General features: G+C 40.6%; 1 protein-coding gene across 1 annotated transcript in view; it reads left to right on the forward strand.

The window, feature by feature from the left end:
* The window catches only part of LOC126284097 (DNA (cytosine-5)-methyltransferase 3B-like), a 338,027-nt gene that overhangs the window by 30,278 nt on the left and 287,255 nt on the right, over positions 1-20,494 (forward strand). Inside the window, exon 2 of the mRNA XM_049982791.1 lies at positions 60-219. Coding sequence (XP_049838748.1) covers positions 60-219 — 160 coding nt within the window. The remainder of the gene's footprint in view (positions 1-59; positions 220-20,494) is intronic.

Here is a 20,494-nt window from a genome sequence, read left to right on the forward strand (position 1 = left end):
AACCCAAAAATCCAGCCTAAATAGAGACAGGATCTGCCGCTTCTTTGTTTTGGCGCCAGCGGGCCACATCGACATTCAGGAGGGGGGAGGCGCTTCCACCAATCCCTGGCAAGCCTGAGGATTCGTGACGAGGGGGAGGTGACGCCAGGTGGACAGTTGCGGGTGGAGACTCCACGCTACCGACCAGCTGAAGCATCCGGCTGGACTGACTGCAAAGAGGTGAGCGGATTTGAAGTAATTGGTAGTGCACATTTTTTGATGGAACTAGGACGAAAATGAGTTAGGTTGTGACTCCAGAGTAGCGTTATAACTAGCGAATGTTGGTGGTAGGAATTTTGAGTTGTGATACCAGATTTGGAATGGATTAGTTTTTCATGTACCAAAGTAGTATGGTGGTAGCAGACCTAAACTATGCATAACTTTGATCTCAAACGGGCATGGAAGCGTTGCTTAGGTAAATCGTCGGATAAAAATCGCTGAGTCTCGGGTGGCCGCTTTTTTAAATATAGGCTGCTGGTTTCTGCTGCGGGTTCTTCGGCCGACGTATGTTCGACGATTTTTCTGACATTCTCTAGCATGAGCTGTTGGCATTCAAGATCGACTTGTAGACCTTATTTAATGGCTGCAAGTCGACATTCTGACGTAAATAATTATTGATACCGCGCCACGTTCAGTGCTTACTTGGTCCGTTTTTTTCCCCTATCTCCGCTCTGGTGCCCGACTCCCAATAATGCTACAGCAATATTATAGATGTGTACCATATACAAACGAGTGGCCAAGCGATTCGAAACCAGTTATGGTAGAGTAAAAATGTAACTGTCACAAAGGCGATTGGTTGTTATTTCTGAAAACCATTATAAATCACAGTCGCAGTGTTCCTTCTCCATAATGCATTTTAAGTTTTAGTATCTAAGCAGCTTCTGGAAATGACGGTTGACTATATTCGCTTTTCCTGAGACAAGTGTTTGTGATAAATACGGAAATAAGTCACTTCAAAAACATATCATATTCTGTGAAACATTTCCATCAAAACAATTATTTTGAAATAAGAAATATCCGCCGCATTTACGTTTCACAAAAGCTCGAAAATGAAGCAAGTTCTGTTGAAAGTAACATTGCTGTTTACAGCATCTGTTCACCTTTCTCAATTGCTTTGCTGCGTAATGTAGTCAGTGTGTAATGCGGTTTATAAGTTTTTACCAAAATCTCATACTGGAAATATTGCAACTACAAGCGCCGTAGCACCTGTGCCTGTGCGAAACTTTCAGGCCGTGATAACACGACAGATAGAGGCAGGTCTCCTTCCATGTATTGCTGTTCGTCTTCTGCTGATGATGCATTGTTTCATTTATTTGCATATGTCAGAGTAGTGAATGTGTATTGTTGTGGGCGGCTACCGAAATCGTCACATGTTACACGTCACCTGATCGACATCGAAACTTGCTCTGCCTTTTCTTTGGATTGGAAGGGATCTCTAGACTATAGAAAACACATGTTTGCGCTTGTTATTCTCTGTTGCAAGTGATGACTTCCGAAGCGTATAGATATACTTCAGTGTATCTATAACAACATCTGCTATCACTACTGCTGTTGCACCACCAATCGCACAGTTTTACTTAGCCCCCCTCTCGTCCATGAAAGTAGTGTGACTTCGTGCCGCTTCGGAATGTGTACGCTCTTTGCTAACATTTGTTACTAACCTAACAGTGCCGTGCGCCGAAGAAATAAGCCGCCATTGTGAACATTCAAGATACAAACTGTTCTACAGTGACGCACGAGGGGACACTCACGAACAGATGCGACAACAAATACATAAACATGTAATAATTAGATAGAAGAGATATAACGAATAAGCTAATGCAAGCAACAGCTTCGAAACAACAGATGACAAATGGTGGTGGCAAAGAGTAGTGTAGTACTTGGGGCCTGTTTTTCGTGCGCCACCCTGTAGTTATTTCATAGCAATAAGATTCCGTTTTCGATTACTGAACTTACTTTCGTTTGACATTTGCTACGCATTAACCGAACGCAATTTCGTTTCTTTTTTTTAAATGTAAGCTAGCGACCGTGGAAAACGCAACATTTATTACATCGAGAAGTTATTACATCCAGAAGTGGTGTACGCTCCAAGATTTTAGCGTCTCGGTAACTAACGTAAATTTAGTAAATGAACTCAATGACCAACAATTAAAAGTGTACAAGATGTGACGTGACTTCGTTTAACTTCTCAGCGACGCAGAAATCATTAAAGAAAATTTCACAAATTCCGTTATAGTAATTACAAAAGAAAGTTGTAACATGCGGGACGTATCAAGAATATGACAGACTATTAAAATATCACCATGTTCGGTCTCCGCTCTCTTAGTGTATGGGATGCAAATTACTACATTTGACTTCAGCAGGCGAAAATTCATGCTAATAGAGATTTATAAGAGCTGTAGTATTCAATGATTCTGTCTGCGCAGGGAATCATGAAGGTTTCACATTTGCCATTTATTTAATGCACCTGGAGCTAGGAAAAAGGTCATCCATTTTTGTGAGATATTTTGAACGGAAAACAAGAGAATGTTAGGAAGTATTCGTGAAACAAAGTATGGATGCCCTTAAGGAGTGCCCGTAGTAAGAAGTCGTTTTGGACAGCAAAAACAGCAACGACTTACTAAGCCGCGGATTTTAGTTGTTTTGTACCCCACTGTGAGTGGCCCTTGGGCTAGCAGGTAATAAAAGATAAATAAAAATAAAAAACGCTGCATCGCGCTACCATCGAGAACACCGTGGTACGTTAGACGGTATCGCCTCCTACCCTCATTCTGTCCGACCAACAAAATTTGAACACTCAATATTGTCTCTGTAATTTCCTCAATAGAGTTCGTATAAATTATATGTGACTTAGTGTATCTTCATAATGTGACACCTTCTTTTGAAAATGTTTCTGCAACGCTGTTTAATCTTACCAACTGATTTGCAGGCCATTTGTTCTCTACTCACTGCAGTCACTCTTATTGCTCGTACAACAGTAAAGTACGAACGAAAGGAAATAAAATCTCTATCGCTCCTCTCGTCACTCGGGAATTAACACCATTACATAACGAAAGTGCAGAAGAAACTACTGCAGTGTGATTACTGATACTTTAGACATATTAAAACTTTGGTCTGATATTCGCGAAAATAGCTATTCGAGCTGTGCTAGTACCATGATCTATTATGTTTCCGTGGAACTGTAACAGTATTCTCTGTAAAAGAGTGTGCAGTTATCTATGTGGCAAGTATTTGTGGGCAAATGTGCTTTACAGCCGTGGAAATGACATGACGCATCTTAATAGTCTTTCACAATTTGCAGATAAAGAGAACAGGAATAAACGTTGGCGAGCAGGTTGGTAACTGTAATTAATGACAGAGACGAGTAAGTTTTAAGTAGACATTGTGCCTATGAAGTGAAAGAGGATGTGAAACCGCTTTTGAGATTTGATGCTCAATCGATAGTGAGAGCACAGAAACAGGAGTATTTTATTTACGGAGCCACTCCAACTTTCGCTTGGTACCAGTCACGAGGAGCTATTCTTTATGTTTTGAAAGAACACAGAGAAAATAACCTTTGCTCAACATTTCGCGTATTTGCAATTTTTTAAACTACAAATTCGTTGTATACTGTATAACCAGTAGGGATCTAGTTGAAGGCAATATTTGCGCAATAATAAACCTACGTTGACATTCGAACATGACTTGAATAAAACTAGCCTGAACAGTATTTTCGGCATTTCGCGATAAAGAATTTTGAAAATAGCAATCATATCATTTGAAACTACCCAAAACGAGTCCAAATACCAGAAAAATTAGCTGAACGTTGTAATAGCCCGTTTAAAAATCCGAGGAAGTTGTAACGCATTTTAGTTGTGCAATTGCTTTTTCAAAACGGAAGTATGTTTTCATTCTTAAAAATTTTCTGTTGTGTATGAGTTAACAGCTTCCAGAACAGCCTGCTGCGAGTTTTCATTTCCATCGTTGGTTTCCGAATTAAGTGGTGTCTGGACATTAGAATTCGTAGTTTTTCATTGATTCAGCTGAGGTCTGGTTCACCCTGTCCGTTTATGAAAACTCAAGCGAACACACGTTGTTATGCGCAGAGAATTCTAGCCAATCAAATCATAATCAGTGCTTTGAACAATCAGTGCATAAATATAGGACTAGTGATTAGTGCTCAATTTCCGTTCAAGTTTTTATCAGTCACACCGTAGGTAACGGTAAAACCTAATACTAGCACGTGGCATGCTAAAAACTAATCTGCAAACTGCATAGTAAAACACGTCGTATCTGTTATGTTCAGCAATAAATCACTGATAAAATCGTCCACACTTGTTTGAATATGCAAATTTAAAAAAGAGCGACAAATTTAAAAATTCTCATGATTTGACACCTTTCACTTAACAGGAATACTACACATGTACGCGTAAAATTCGGGACATGATTGTAAAATACATTCAATAGGGTTTTCTTTTCAGTGCCTTGTAGCAATAAAAATTCTTTATTTACATTTACATGCTGAGTGTCGAAAGAACTACTGTTTACCTCTAAATATGCAGTAGTTCATTAAATTACGTATTCGCTGTACCTACTAAACTAGGAATCGTTCCAATAGTTTGCCAAGCGTTCGTTATTCAAATTTTGCAACAAAGTTGTTATCATAGAACATTTATTCTTGCGTTTGATGGTCGATATATCCGCTTGTGATTAGGACAGTAGGTCTACTCTGCCAGAACCATGAAACATCGTGCTGGGTATAATCTTTTGTCCGCATTATTCTCCTCCACCCACAGATTATGAGGTGGGTGAGAAAATTGAGACAAAATTTTTGTCTACCAAAGATTTTTTTTAAACAATAATATTGTCCCCTTCAAAGTAGTTCCGTTTCACAGTTTTACACCAATCGCCCCTCCCAGTATTGGTAGTACATTGAAAGGCTTAAACTGGCAGGAACTATAAGAAGTCCGTCACATTTTTTTGAATTTTCTCCAGAGTCCCGAAATGACGTCCTTTTAAGACATTTTTCAATTTCGGGAAAAAGAAAAAGTCACAAGGACTCAGGTCATGTGAATAAGGTGTGTGTGTGGGGGGGGGGGGGGGGGGAGACTGTGGAAAAACAGGAATGCCTTTTGAGATCAATAATTTCGTGATGAAAATGGCCGTGGACTTGGGGCAATGTCAAGAATCTGCATCCACTTGTCTGCAGTGTCTGGTCAAACACGATTCACATTTTTTCAGAACCTTTCAATGACATCTTTGTAAAATACTAGGTTGACAGTTTGTCCTGGAGGTACAGTCTCACAAGAGCAAGCACACGTTCGACGTTTTCGTCGGATTTCGAAGTTGACGGCGTCTCTGAGCGAGGTCCATTTTCAATGTGTTCTCGGGCTTCTGAAACTGTTTGGTGCTAGGGAAAAACTTACGCACTTGATAAGGAATGTTCCCCATAGTGCTCTTTCAACTTCGATGTTCACACTTGTGGGTTCCCCAGATTTAACACAAAAGCTGATGGCAAAAATTTGCTCTAAATTCCAGTGTTCCATTTTTGCAACGCATAACACAAACACAACTTATCTGATAGCGCTCTCTCTAATCACGTGAAGGCTGTGCGGGGAAGGGATGAAGACACAAGTGGAACAATACGCAGTTGCCAGATCGCTCGCCGTGTTCGTCACTCACATTCTTTTCACACACCTCGTATACCTCCAATAATTTCTAACTGTAACGTATTTGCAGCAATAAAGTTTATATTCTCAGGCTGTAGTCAAAACTGCTGTGGCTTCCTCATACTCGAGCAATGATTCAATTAGCTTCTTTAAGGATTCAGCGTAGCTACTTTCGCACTTCGTATCATTTTATGTCTTGGAGAGAAACAACTTAGTTGTCCTTCGATTATTTTCATTCAGTACTGTCACACTGATTTATACTTTTAACCCCCCACCCTATCACAAATTATTTAAAGAATCGAACTTCCATATACAAAACAGCTCATTTTCCGACGCTGGATGTGGGTATATCCTGCGTAATTTTCGCGACATGAGCTGCCTCAAGACAAAAAATGTTCAAATGTGTGTGAAATCTTATGGGACTTAACGGCTAAGGTCATCAGTCCCTAAGCTTACACACTACTTAACCTAAATTATCCTAAGAACAAACACACACATCCATGTCCGAGAGAGGACTCGAACCTCCGCCGGGATCAGCCAATTCATCAAGACATATACACAGTTTCTAACTGTAATACTTGTCTTATTGTGTTTAACATGTAAAGTAATGTTATACATCTCAACGAGCAGAATATTAAAAAAATCAACTTTTTTCCAATGAAAACAGTTAGATAGGCAACCTACAATTAGGATTGAGCGACTGTTTTAGCCGATTAGTAAAATGTAAGGGACAGTCAAATAAAAACGAGACAGACAGAAGAAGTAAGCAAACTGTTTATCATTTGAAAAGTAATCGCCATAACCGTTGGTATGTTTACCCCACGGTGAGACGGCTGTCAATATCTCCGAGGAAAAATGGTTGCGGTTGCCTATGGAATCATGATTGTACTCAGAATCCGAATCCCGTCCGAAGAAGATCGACGTTTTTGAATGTCTTTCTTCAGGGCTCCAAAAATATGGAAATCGCAGGGGGAGGGATTGGGACTGTATGGATGATTTGTAATGTTTCCCTAGCGAAATTTCTGCAGGGGGGAGTAGGGGAGCAACTAATGAGTGAGCCCAGCTGTTGCCAAGGTTCTTCCGACTACGCTGCAGAAGTTTCGCTAGGAAAACCTTACACGTCATCCATACAGTCTCGTTCTCTCCCCTTCAGACTTCCATATGTTTAGAGCCCTGAAGAAAGACAATCGTGGCCGCCGATTTGCATTGTACGAAGAGGTGCGCACCTGGGTACAATCATGGTTCTGTAGGCAACCGCAAATATTTTTCCACGGAGGTATTGACCGTTATGTCTTCCAATGGGACAAATGTATCAACGGTGACAACGATTACTCTTGAAATAATGAACAGTTTAATAACTTTTTCCCGTCTGTCCCAATATCATTTAGCTGCCCTTATAGATTCTGCTGTAACTCAAATTTAAGAAATCAGGTTTTCATAACATAAAAGTATCTCATAGGAACAATGCTTGGTTATTATCGGTGAAAATCTGATGGGTAACATGTTAGAGTCACAAATATTAATAGCATTTCAGACCGTATTTTCTCTCGTGGAATGTGTTGTAAATAACCGGTTAGTGTTCATAAATCAAAATGGATTCTGAAATACAATACGTCAATAAAGGAAAAACCGTCATTACCCATAATTAAAATTGACTTTAATTAGAAAGGGGCGAATTACGACTGCTACCAAAATCTTTGATCGCGTGTACAGTAATATTAATTTCATGACCGAAGGGGAAAAAATGGCTCTGAGCATTATGGGACTTAACTACTGTGGCCATCAGTCCCCTAGAACTTAGAACTACATAAACCTAACTAACCTAAGGACATCACACACATCCATGCCCGAGGCAGGATTCGAACCTGCGACCGTAGCAGTCACTCGATTCCGGACTGCGCGCCTAGAACCGCACCGCGGCCGGCACCGAAGGAAAAGCTAAATTTGAAAATAAGTCTTTCATAGAAGCTTACTTGGTGCTTAAGTATTATATACTTATTTTTATTACTAAATTAAATAATCATTTCTGTCGTATGAACATAAGTTTGCGCCCATCCATATTCAAATACCAATTAAATTAACAACACGCAAACAGACTCGTCGTTATGATACGTTTTGAAAGTGCGCCATTCAAAGTATAACTAAAATAAAACTCTCAGAGACAAATAAAAACAGTTTCCCACCGCCTTACAAAAAATTAGAACCGAACTACTTGCCATGCTGGCAATAGGGATTGTGTTACAGTTTCGTCTCATGTATCTCTCATTATTTTCACATTAGGCAGTATGGAAGAGGTCATTCTGTTCGAGATACATTATGCTGGAGCTCAGAATAAGTTCTAAGATTCTACATCAAATGGATATCAGGGTAGTTTTGTGGCTCATTTCTGCCACACTTACTGTAGACAGATGTGACCTATGCTTTCTTCCAACTAATGGGCAAGGTTTTTTGTTTCAGAGATCTATGATAGATTACAGTTTGGGGTGTACATATGCCCTAGATCTATGATAGATTACAGTTTGGGGTGTACATATGCCCTATACCTATAGTGTTAAAACTGTAATATTGATGGTCCATTATCTCAGCAAAGTTGATAGAGAGAACCCTGAAATTTTAAGGAAGTATTGCATAACTCCTTTTCTCATTATTGAACCAGATCAGATCATACAAACAAATAATTAATCAGTTACAAATTTTTAAAATTATGTTCAATCTTTTTCTTCAAAAACTCCGGGTTGCTCCCTCTGTAAGTAAAAAATCGTTAGAGGTAGATGTATTTTGGTGGTTCAGTAGCTACAGTACTGAGAGGTAAAAAAGTGTAACATTGTAATATGTATAACAGTTCCTGAGATAACAGGTCAAATATTTTTTTAAAAAAGTGTCATTTTCAGGAAACCAAGTTGAAAGTTTCAAATGATGTCAACTCACATACGGAGGAATGGCAGCTCCTAGAAATACCCAGGCCCATAATTACCAATGTCTGTGTCCTGTTCTTGTCCATCCTGCAAACCTAGATGCTTCCTTCTTTTCCTGCCTCATGCTTTTGTACTCATTTCTTCTGCTACAAGCTGGGATTTCGCAATTCTAAATAAATCCATTCGCTGGAAGGCTTGAAGCTTGTTGACTCCAGGACTGCTATCAAGTTGCCCTAATGCCATAATTCTTACCATGTTACCATCATTAAATGTTATCACAGCAGTGGATTCCTAAATACATTTGTGGTATGCATGTCCAGATGACATTATTGAAACACTCATTCAGTCTTTGTGTTCGACCATGGAGACATTTGGAAAGATCAAGATGAGCTAACTCTCTGTACAGAACTTCCAAAGGGTGGTAAGCTGATTTTATGTCTGAATTGCTCCTCTGTACCTGCTGCCTGAGCTTTGCAGTACTTCTACTGTGAATCAGCATCTGGTCGATAAATATCATGTATGGGGGCTGCATTAGTGGATGATGTGTGGAAGAATGTAGTCCACATAACTCTTTTCATTTCTTGTAAGTCTTATGGGTTATACCTTATTCACATTCTATAATAATGCTGGATTTTATCAATATTTTTACCTTTAAGCCTTCCTATGCAATTTGGAGCTTATTATCCTTACAATTCAACACTTACTAGGCACTAGATACATGAGAAATACCGCCACTTCTATTTACACAGTGCATCCAACATCTTGACGTGAACATGAAATCTAGGAATGAATAGGTGAAAACCACAGCCTTCTAGATTGAATACTTCTACAGACAGAGATAGTAAATAAAGTCAATGCAGAACGAGAGGCTTCTACTAAGTCTGCACTATTAACTTTGAAATGATAAAAAATACACTTGCTATTGGAATTTTGACAAATAATACATCAGAATATTCAGTAGGTATCAACTAGAATTGAGAGATAATAACAGGAAACTGTCACTCTCAGACCAGTTTCAACGTATTTACTCCCCTTAACAGAAGGGCTAACTCAGCAGGAAATTCGGTGTGGATAGGAATTAAATTGGACGCCGGAGATTTCTTCAATTATAGTGATTTTATCTATTTCTGAAAACCACTGGTATTAATATCTATATCATTCATCTTTGCATTTGTGCGAGAATTAAACTAGACAATATTCTTGAATTTCCCTTTGTAAACGATCATTATTCTGAAGGCCAACCTCAGTATTTCTGTTTTTGCTTTGCTACTCTCAGTTTCAGTTGTATCCATGTGTGTCTAGACATTAACTCTGGTACTATTAACACTACTACATATGGGCGTAATTTCTTTGAGTTTTGTGAGAAATCTTTCGATAAATTGTGTTGTGGTTATCGTTGAAGGCTTCACGCATTGCCATATTGACAGACTAATTTGTTTCATTCAGCTTCACTCTATCCACCTCCTTATTTTTTTATTTTTGTTGTTGAGAAAAACCTGCTATGCATTCATCTCTGTTTAGGCTAAGGTTAGTATTTCTCCTTGTATATAATTTACAATGTAATTACCTAAAAATATTGTGTATAGTGCTACACTATCTTAAATAAAGGTTAACTTCCTTTGCTTTTCTGTTTTGGTATGTCGAACATGTTTTTCAAGCTCAGAAACCGTATTACTGCGATTGACATTTTGTGACTAATACGCCATATTTTCGTGAAGAAATGAAGCCGCATAAATAAACAATAACCAGGCATGGATTTGTAAAACATTTCAAAACACTTGACTGAGTGGTAAACACGTATACAGGGTTAATAACTTAAAGTTCCAGTTTAGAAACCCTATAGACAGAGAACCACTACTCAGAATGAGTGAAATTTGAACAGCACATTATTGACGCAGGGGGAGACGTCATGGAACAGAATAAATTTAACGAATATTTTACCAATAGATGACACTGTAAGCGTCTTAACGTAAATGGGGTCGGCTACAAATGACATATGAATAACAATAAGACGGCTATGGTTTGAGTTTGACTTTACGTCATCCATATTGTTCAATGTATGTAACTGCACAAGTTCGGCGGCCGGCCGGTGTGGCCGAGCGGTTCTACGCGCTTCAGTCTGGAACCGCGCGACCGGTACGGTCGCAGGTTCGAATCCTGCTTCGGGCAGGTTAGTTAGGTTTAAGTAGTTATAAGGTCTCGGGGACTAATGACCTCAGATGTTAAGTCCAATAGTGCACAGAGCCATTTGAACTACAAGTTCGGCAGTCAGTAGTTCTCGCACTGTTAGTTAGGCAAGCACATTTACCACGGCAAGATCTTACCACTCCGGATGGGAAAAATGGGTTTTTATTTGTCCTGAGGCAAAAAAGCATAAAAATCAAAGTGACATCGGTTTTTAACTGTCCTGGGGCCATCAGCACCATTACAAGCAATATGACATCGGTTTCTAATTGCCGTGAGACCGGCGCAAGACCTGTTCAATATGCTGTCCACCGTTTTCTCCCACAGGCTGAAATCGAGAAACAGTATGTTCCACGACGGATCAGAGATTCTCAAGGTGTGACTTCAATTCAGCTATATTCGTAATTGGAGCACTGAACACCACATCTTTCAGATAATCCCGCGGATTGACATCAGGTGATCTGGACGAGCAGGCTGTAGAGAAAAGACGGCTGATAATTCTAGCATTTCCGAAGTGCCTCTGCAAAAGCCGCTTCAATGGCTGTGCAATGTGTAGCCTTGGAAAAAATGATCGTATCTACACAACCACGTTCTTGAAGGATTCGTTAAAGCGTAGAAGACTCTCATAGAATTTACCAGAGAAGGTACAGGTAACGAGGTGCCTTAGGACTCATCTCCTCGAAAAAATATGGCCTTCGATAAACGATGACGTCAACCCGCACCATACAATCACTTTTAGAGAAGGAAGTGGTACGTACCGATTCACGTGCGTGCGGGTTTTCCGTCACCCATGTTCTGCAGTTATGTATATTGACTTGTCCTTTGAGGTGGAAGTGACTTCGTCCGTCAACAGAATGTTCATGGCCATCCATTGTCCCCTTCCAAGTGAGCGAAAAATTCCAAGGCGAACGCTTGTCTTGCTAGCAGCTCAACTCTTGAACATGGGTTGATATTGTGTGCATAACAATGTAGGATGTTTCGTAGGGTCTTATGCACCTTGCTCGCAGGCATGTGCAATTTTTGGACAATTCCCCGTGCACTCTATGTTTGCACACCGCCGCTCAACCCCTCATTCAGTGCTGTGGCCACATCTTCGATAGACGTCGGATCAACTGCTTACCTGCCTCTGCCACATTGCATTTCAAAACAACCGATCTTTTCGAATTTCTTAATCATTTTCTCCAGACCTCTAGCGGACATCGAAACAATGCTTCTTTTCGTATCCTTGTGTGTCCGTAACTTCTGCAGGGCTACTGGCGCACAGTCACCGACCTTGTAAAAGAGCTTTGCTAGCAACACGCAATCCTCTGTGGAGGCAGTCATGTTGGGCAACCTTAGCGCAAACTGACTTACAAACGTGTGCATGTTGGTGTGCTTGTTCTGACGCTTACAGCACCATCTATTGGTCAAATTTTCGTTTTCTTGTTAACGTTTCCCCGTGCGTTAATAATATGCTGCTCGAATTTGACGTCGTTCTGAGAACTACTTCTCTATCTACAGCGTTCTGAAACTGGAACCTTAATTATGGACAGCATATAGTGTGTGTGTGTGTGTGTGTGTGTGTGTGTGTGTGATAGAGAAAGAGAGAGAGTACAGGCAAAATGATTGTCTATCCTCATTTTCTGAAAGTATCTAGATGTTCTGAAAGTATCCAGATGTTCTCAATTGCAGAGGACCCAACATGACAAACAATTCTCTATCTGCTAAAGTAGACAGTCTTCTCCCCTATCCATTTCTCACTTTCTCGCTAATCGAAGCTTTTATCGCTAATCGAAGTTCGTCCGTATCGCTAAATAAAGGCCATTTGTTACAATAGACGGCAACATCCGGAAAAAGATCGGCAATTGCAATAAACGTAAAAAGTCTATGCACATCATTCACCTGATTAAAAAGTGGTAGACTTTCCTATGGCAACTCTTTTATCAACTTTCTGCGTCACGGTTGGTAAAATTCTTATTGTTGGTTGCGTAGTGGTTCTGGTAGTAACAGGCAGTGCCGGATTGTCAATAATGTTTAGTAAGCATGGGACTGTGGGTCTCACGGTTCTTATGGGTACAACACAGTGGCACAAAATGTGCTCTCCACTGAAAATAATGTAGAACTGCGCACCTTGTAGCCTTTGGCCGCCACCCTAAGTCGTGCAGGACAAGGCATTTTAACGACCGAGCCCTGGTGCGCAGCCTCACCCCCCTGCGGTGTCCTCCACCAGTTCCCAAGGGACCCACCCTCTAAAGTGGATGCCTGTCTAAAGAGCGGCTCATGGAAACCGAATACACGGCACTCGCCTCCGCTCTTGAAAAACTTCACGGCTTCACGGTTTATGTTCTAGGCAGAGGTGTGACATATATTCTAAAACATTGATGTTTAACGTCTGTCCTTTAAGTCACGAGCATACACAATGTGTTTCTGGGGTCTTCTGTTCGAAGATTGGTCTAAAGGACTTTTCCATGTACATGCAAACCTAAATCACACTCCGTAATCGGCGGAGGGTATAGTCTGTCGGTAAACTGAAGAGCGAGCGAGTCCCCACTCTGCCTACCCAGGTACGTCACAAGGCGCTTCTTCAGGCTGTTTCATAACGTAGTACCTGCCTTGCGGCGGCGCGCGCTTTAAATCTGTACGACGCCGTGTACAGATACGTCTCGGCTGCCTTCTTTTTTAGACAAATGCGTTACGACCATAAGATATACAAAAAAGATAGCTTCTTCCGAAACACAACATTATAAGATAAGAATGGAAGTCAGTATTATACTACAAACATAGAACCGAATGCCTGTTCATGTGAATGTATTGTATGTTCCTCTATGGCTATTCGTAAAATGAACCCCATATAATGCAATCAATCTGTAGAATTTAAGGTTTGTTCTTACTTTGTGTTTATACTAAAAGGTAGAAGTTTTCTTTGAAGGGCTTGCAACACGAAGATTGTTTAAAAAGTAAGCAGAAATTTATAATTTTGTGTGTTGTATTAGTGCGATTTGCACTACTTTTTTGGCACTTTCTTCGTAAACATGTCTCAAAAGTATGTGTACAATGTTATGGTTCAAAAATGGCTCTGACCACTATGGGACTTTACTTCTGAGGTCACCAGTCCCCTAGAACTTAGAACTACTTAAACCTAACTAACCTAAGGACATCACACACATCCATGCCCGAGGCAAGATTCGAACCTGCGACCGTACCGGTCGCGCGGTTCCAGACTGTAGCGCCTAGAACCGCTCGGCCACCCCGGCCGGCACAATGTTATGCATATTGGGTATTTACTGTGTTGTCAGCTGTCAAAAAGGTTACATGTGTTTTGGTAGCATCAACGATTATTTGTTTTGTATAAAAACAGATTAGAGAGTCTGTATTAAATTTTGTTGTAGGAATGGAATAAAGTGTATGAAATGTTTAGAAATGTTAATATTGCCTTTGGTGAGCCTGTTGTGAGTGAACCAAGGACATAAAAGTGGTATAAACATTTCAAAGCAGGCCTTAAAGGACAGCAGTTTTAGAAGCATGGATGAGATTAAAAATGCTCAGTTAAGAGACCTATAAACTATCCCGAAGAAACAGTTCCTAAAGAATTTCTGGAATTGGAAAAAGCACTGACACAAGTTATAGAATGTAATGGGGAATATTTTGAAGAGGATAACATTGCTGTAAATTAACAAATAAAGTTCTTACCAAAAAATAAAAATTAATATGTGAACGCACCTCGTACGTTAAGCTTAGAAGTCCAGAATCGATGTACATGTTTCGAAGAAAATTTCAGCAGTGTTTAGAATAGCTACTGCGCACTTATTTCAAGCAATATGTCTCAGAATCAGACGAATAGTGACCGAGATAGAGATTTAGTGTTCCATAAGCATCAAGGGTCTTCCGTGATTTTGAAACTGTCTATAAAGATCGGTTTCCTCCCAAGATTATTAGCTTTCCTTCGTGGCGATTTTACGACGTATATCACTGCACGCCGATCTACACCGCTCAACAACACCCTCACACCAACCAAACGATACCGTGACAAAACGCGCCGCTGTTCGTTGGATCTTCTCTGTCTCTTCGATCAGTCCTGCCCGGTAAGGATTCCGTATTTATACTCGAGAATCGATCGAACAAGCGGCTTCGTAGATGAGTGACATTTCTACTATTTTCTTTTATGTGGTCATTTCACATAAGGTAGCTCTGGATGATGATCATGAAGTCCCATACTCCTTGACAGCGTAGGGGACGACGCGGGAGACCCGCACCGCTTTCTTAGGCAAGGTCATAGCGGAGGTGGTTTGCCATTGCCTTCCTCCGACCATAATGGGGATGAATGATGATGATGAAGACGACACAACACCCAGTCATCTCGAGGTAGGCGAAAATCCCTGACCCCGCCGGGAATCGACCCCGGGACCCCGTGCTCGGGAAGCGAGAACGCTACTGCCAGACCACGAGCTGCGGGTGGCTGTGGATAGTTGCTCCTAGATATTTTACGCTAGATACTGATTCCAGCAGTTTGTCATCAATAATGTAGTTGTAAATTATTGGATTCTTTTTCTACGTATGCGCAGTGTGTTACATCTATTCACGTTCAGGGTCAACTGCCAGAGGCAGCCTACACCGTTCATTAATCTTCTGCAGGTCATTCTACAAATCGATACTGTCTTCTCGCGTTGCTACCTTCTTATAGACAACCGCGTCATCTGCGAACGGTCATTAAAGATCTCCAGACACTTTCTACTAGATCATTATTTATATACGACAAAAACAATAACGGTAGCATCACATTTCCTTAGGGGTGCTTCGGAAATTACTTTTATGTTTGTCGATTTTGTTCCTTTTCGGTCGATGTTTTGAGTTCTATCCGCAAAAATGTCTCGAATCCAGTCCCAAATCTGATCTGATACTCTATAAGCTCGTTTTTGTTGGTTTTTTTTTTGTATTTTTCTCTAACCGGCAGTGGGTAACCGTGTCAAATGCCTTCCGTAAGTCAAGGAACACGGCATCAACCTGAGCGCAATGGATCTCATGGATGAACAGAACGACCTGCGTTTCGCAAGATGTCAGTGTGCGGAATCCATGTTGACTTTTATAGAGGAGATTTTAGTTCTACAAAAGCATCATAATTCTTAAACACAAAACATGTTTCATAATTCTCCAACAGATTGACTTCTTAAGCACAAAACATGTTTCATAATTCTTCAACAGATTGACATCAACTATATAGGCCCATAATTATGTGCGTCTGTCTTACGGCCCTTCTTGGAAACGGGAATGACCTCTACTTTTTTCCAATCTCCACATACCCTTTATTGCTCCAGCGATCTCCGATAAATTACTGCTAGAAGAGGAGTAAGTTCTTTTGCGCAATCTTTGTAGAATCTTGTAAGTATCTCATCTGCTCCTGACGCCTTTCCACTACTAAGCGACTGTAATTGCACAACCGGTTATCTCAATTACTGCCATTTCGACGATTGAAAGGGGGGATCGTGTTAAGATCTTTTGCGGTGAAGCAATTTCGTACTGCCGAATTCAGCATTTCGGCCTTCTCTCTATTATCTTTCATTTCGGAGCCAGCGTGGTCACTGAGTGAATGAATAGAGATATTCGCAACACTTACCGACGTTACATAAGACCAAAACCTCTTACGAATTTTACGCAGAATGGTTGATATAATTTTACTTTCCAAGTTGATGAACGCCTCTCTCATAGCTGTCCTTCATTTTCGTTTTGTTCAGTTTTTGTCTCTCTGGTAGGTTTTAACTTCCCTTGAATCAGTGATGAAGCTCTCTTTGTTTACGTCGCAGCTTTCGAACACGGCTGTTAAACCACGGTGGTCTTTCCCTTGCTCGGAAAGGCACACTGAACAATACTTTTGAATTTTTCCCATTTGTGCTCCACATCTTCGTTCCTATCACTGAATATTTGATGCTGACTGCTCAGATACTTCGCAAATTGTACGCTGTCACTCTTGCTAAGCAAAAATATCTTCCTGTCTTCCTTAAAATTTCTTGCAAAACCTGTATTCGTAGTTGCTGTCACAGCCTAATGATCGCCTTTACCGTCCTCTGCATTGATTTGCACCAGCATGACCAGGAAAATTATTAATGACATTCTGCAAAAAGTTCTCTCCGAAGTGCTGCATGACTACTCCAAAGTAATTATACCCTATGCAAGGTTCTTAGACTCTTGTATAAGAATGGCAACCTATATCCATTCGAACCTGCTTACCGTATTCGAGCCTTGATCTGCCTCTACAGTTTTTACCCCCACACTTCCTTCTAATGCCTGAGTGACTGTTTCTTGATGACTACGGAATTGTCCTGTTAGCCGATCCAGTTGTGCCATAAATTTGTCCCTCCCCCCTTCCGTCCAGTTCGATTCAGTACCTTTTCATTAATTATCCAGTCTACCTATTTAGCACCACACTGCAAATGCTTATATTCTCTTCTTGTCTGAACTGTTTATTGTCCACCTTTCACTCCTACACAAGGTTACACTCTAGACAAACACCTTCAGAAAAGACTTCCTAACGTTTATATTTATATTCAGTGTTAACAAATGCCTTTCTTGCTATTTCCAGCCTTGATTTTATATTCTGTCTACTTCTGCCATTATCAATTATTTTGTTACTTAAAGATGAAAGTTCATCTGCTGCTTTTACTGTTAATCTAATTCCCTCAGCATTGCCTAATTTAACTACATTCCACTATCGTTATTTTTCTTTTGTTGCCTTTTTAAAAGACACTACTCACTCCGTTCATCCTCCTTTCCAACTTCTTTGCCATCTCTGGAAGAATTATAAGATCACCGGCAAAACTCAAAGTTATCATTTCTTCTCCCTCTCCTTTAACCTCCGTTCCAAATTTCTCCTTGGTTTTCTTTACTAGTTGCTTAATGTAAAGACAGAATAACATTAGGAGTAGGGTACAACCCTGTCTCACTTCCCTCTCAATCACGGCTTCACTTTCATGTCCTCTGACTATTGTAACTGCTGACCCGTTACTGTACAAGTTATAGAATACCTTTCGCTCCCTGTATTCTGTCCCTGCTACCTTCAGAATTTGAAAGACTGCTTCAGTCCACGTGGTCGAAAACATTCTCTAAAACTACAAAAATGCTGGGCAGGTTTCCCTTTCTTCAGCGTATCTTCTAAAAAACATTTGTCAGTATTTCTCTGGAACCCAGTCTGATCCATCCCAGGGTCTGCCTCCACCAATATTTCCAGTCTTCTGCGTGTAATTCGTATTTTGCTGCCATGCATGATGGTTTTGGAGTATTCACACATGTAAGTACCTACCTTCTTTAGAAATGAAATTGTTATGTTCCTGTTGAGATCTGAGAATATTTTGCCTATTGTATATATCGCACACCACGTGGAATAGTTTTACCATGGCCAAATTTTCCAAGGACCTACAAAAATGCTGGGCAGGTTTCCCTTTCTTCAGCGTATCTTCTAAAAAACATTTGTCAGTATTTCTCTGGAACCCAGTCTGATCCATCCCAGGGTCTGCCTCCACCAATATTTCCAGTCTTCTGCGTGTAATTCGTATTTTGCTGCCATGCATGATGGTTTTGGAGTATTCACACATGTAAGTACCTACCTTCTTTAGAAATGAAATTGTTATGTTCCTGTTGAGATCTGAGAATATTTTGCCTATTGTATATATCGCACACCACGTGGAATAGTTTTACCATGGCCAAATTTTCCAAGGACCTACAAAAATGCTGGGCAGGTTTCCCTTTCTTCAGCGTATCTTCTAAAAAACATTTGTCAGTATTTCTCTGGAACCCAGTCTGATCCATCCCAGGGTCTGCCTCCACCAATATTTCCAGTCTTCTGCGTGTAATTCGTATTTTGCTGCCATGCATGATGGTTTTGGAGTATTCACACATGTAAGTACCTACCTTCTTTAGAAATGAAATTGTTATGTTCCTGTTGAGATCTGAGAATATTTTGCCTATTGTATATATCGCACACCACGTGGAATAGTTTTACCATGGCCAAATTTTCCAAGGATCTCAACAATTCTGTAGAAATGCCGTCTGCTCCAGTGGACTTGTTTCGAACTAAATCTTCTTGTGCTCTGTGAATATTTTCTGGAATATCACATTTCTCGCCCCATCTTCATTTAGTTCTTCCTATATTTCTATAATGCTGCCTGAAGTACAGTTTCCATGTACAACTCTTCTGCTAAAGATAATAAAGGTACTTGTCTTTCCCCTCATGTGTTATAAATTTATATTCATCTTAAGCGAACTGTGAAATAGCCTTATTTTCATTTATTGTAGATCTGATGATGACTGTAAAGTCGAAACCGGTCATCTGCGCAAATAAAACGACAGGTGACCAAGGCTCTGAGTTCGACGATTTATAGAAACTCTTCTTCCTATGCTATGTCTGTCGCAGTTCATAAAGTATAATTCCACCGCAGAATTCTCATAGCTATTATATCTTACCCAAGGGCTAGAAATCTGAAGAAGGGAAGAAGCCAGGGGTTTAACGTCCCGTCGATGAAGAGTTCGTTAGAGACGGAGCACAAGGTAAGGATGGGGAAGGTAGTAGGCCGTGGCCTTTTCTAAGAAACAACGCTGGGCTTTGCTTTAAGCGATTTAGAGAAACTGTGGGACATAAAATTTCAGGATGGCTACAAGTGGTTTGAACTGCCATCCTCCCGAATACGAGAAAACTATGTTAACCACCGCGCCACCTCACCTCATACATATCAGAAGAAAGGTCGCAAGCAGTAGCCATTATTGAGAGGTGTTGGCAAGTAAAAATAAATAAACTGTTGTATGTTATGCATTTAATGTGCCTCCGAATTTTTTATGTGAAACTCATACAGCTTGTAAAATAAAACGAACTTTATCAACATTTTAAATATTTATTCGTCATGTGTACATATTTGCAGCCAACTGTCGCTGAGGACTCCAAATTGTAGGCTGTAACATGGCGACGTTTCATGTAACCATGTTGGTGCTTGTGAAACAGTGATCTGTAATGGAGTGTTCCAAGAGTTCGTCCACACAAGGAGCGCCCTCTTCTTCAGCGTGACAATGCCAAACTACACATGAGTGCCGCATCTGCAACAAGTCGACGCCTACGGTTCATTGTCATCGATTATCCTCCGCGCAGTCCAACTTGGCCCTATCCGATTTTCAACTGTTTCCAAACCTAAAAGAAAGCCTTCGATGACTTCATTTTAATAGAGGCGAGGTGGTGTGAGCAGAGGTGAGGTTCTGGCTCCGGCAACATCAAGCATTCTATAGTGACAGTATCGACAATCCGGTCCTAGTGTGAGAAATTTGTTCGTCGCTAGACTGATTATATTGGGAAAGAAATGTGTATCCAGAATGAATTTTTCACTCAGCAGCGGAGTGTGAAACTTCCTTACAGATTAAAACAGTGTACCGTACCGAGACTCGAAATGAGACCTTAGTCTTTTGTGAGCAAGTGATAGCAGGCAGAGCATTTGCCTGCAAAAAGCAAAAGGCCCCTAATTTCAGTCTCGGCCCGTCATGAAGTTTTAATGAGACAGGAAGTTTCATATCAGCGTACACTCAGACACAGAGAGAAAAATTCATCCTGGAAACGACCCCCAGGCTGTGGCTGAGCCGTGTCTCCGCAATGCCTTTTCTTCCAGGAGTGGTAGTCCTGCTAGTTTTGCGGGAGAACTGTGAAGTTTGGAAGGTAGGAGATGAAGTACTGACGACGTAAGGCTCTGAGTCTTGATTGGG

This window comes from Schistocerca gregaria, chromosome 1 (genome assembly GCF_023897955.1).
Source record: "Schistocerca gregaria isolate iqSchGreg1 chromosome 1, iqSchGreg1.2, whole genome shotgun sequence".
Taxonomy (NCBI): Eukaryota; Metazoa; Arthropoda; class Insecta; order Orthoptera; family Acrididae; genus Schistocerca; species Schistocerca gregaria.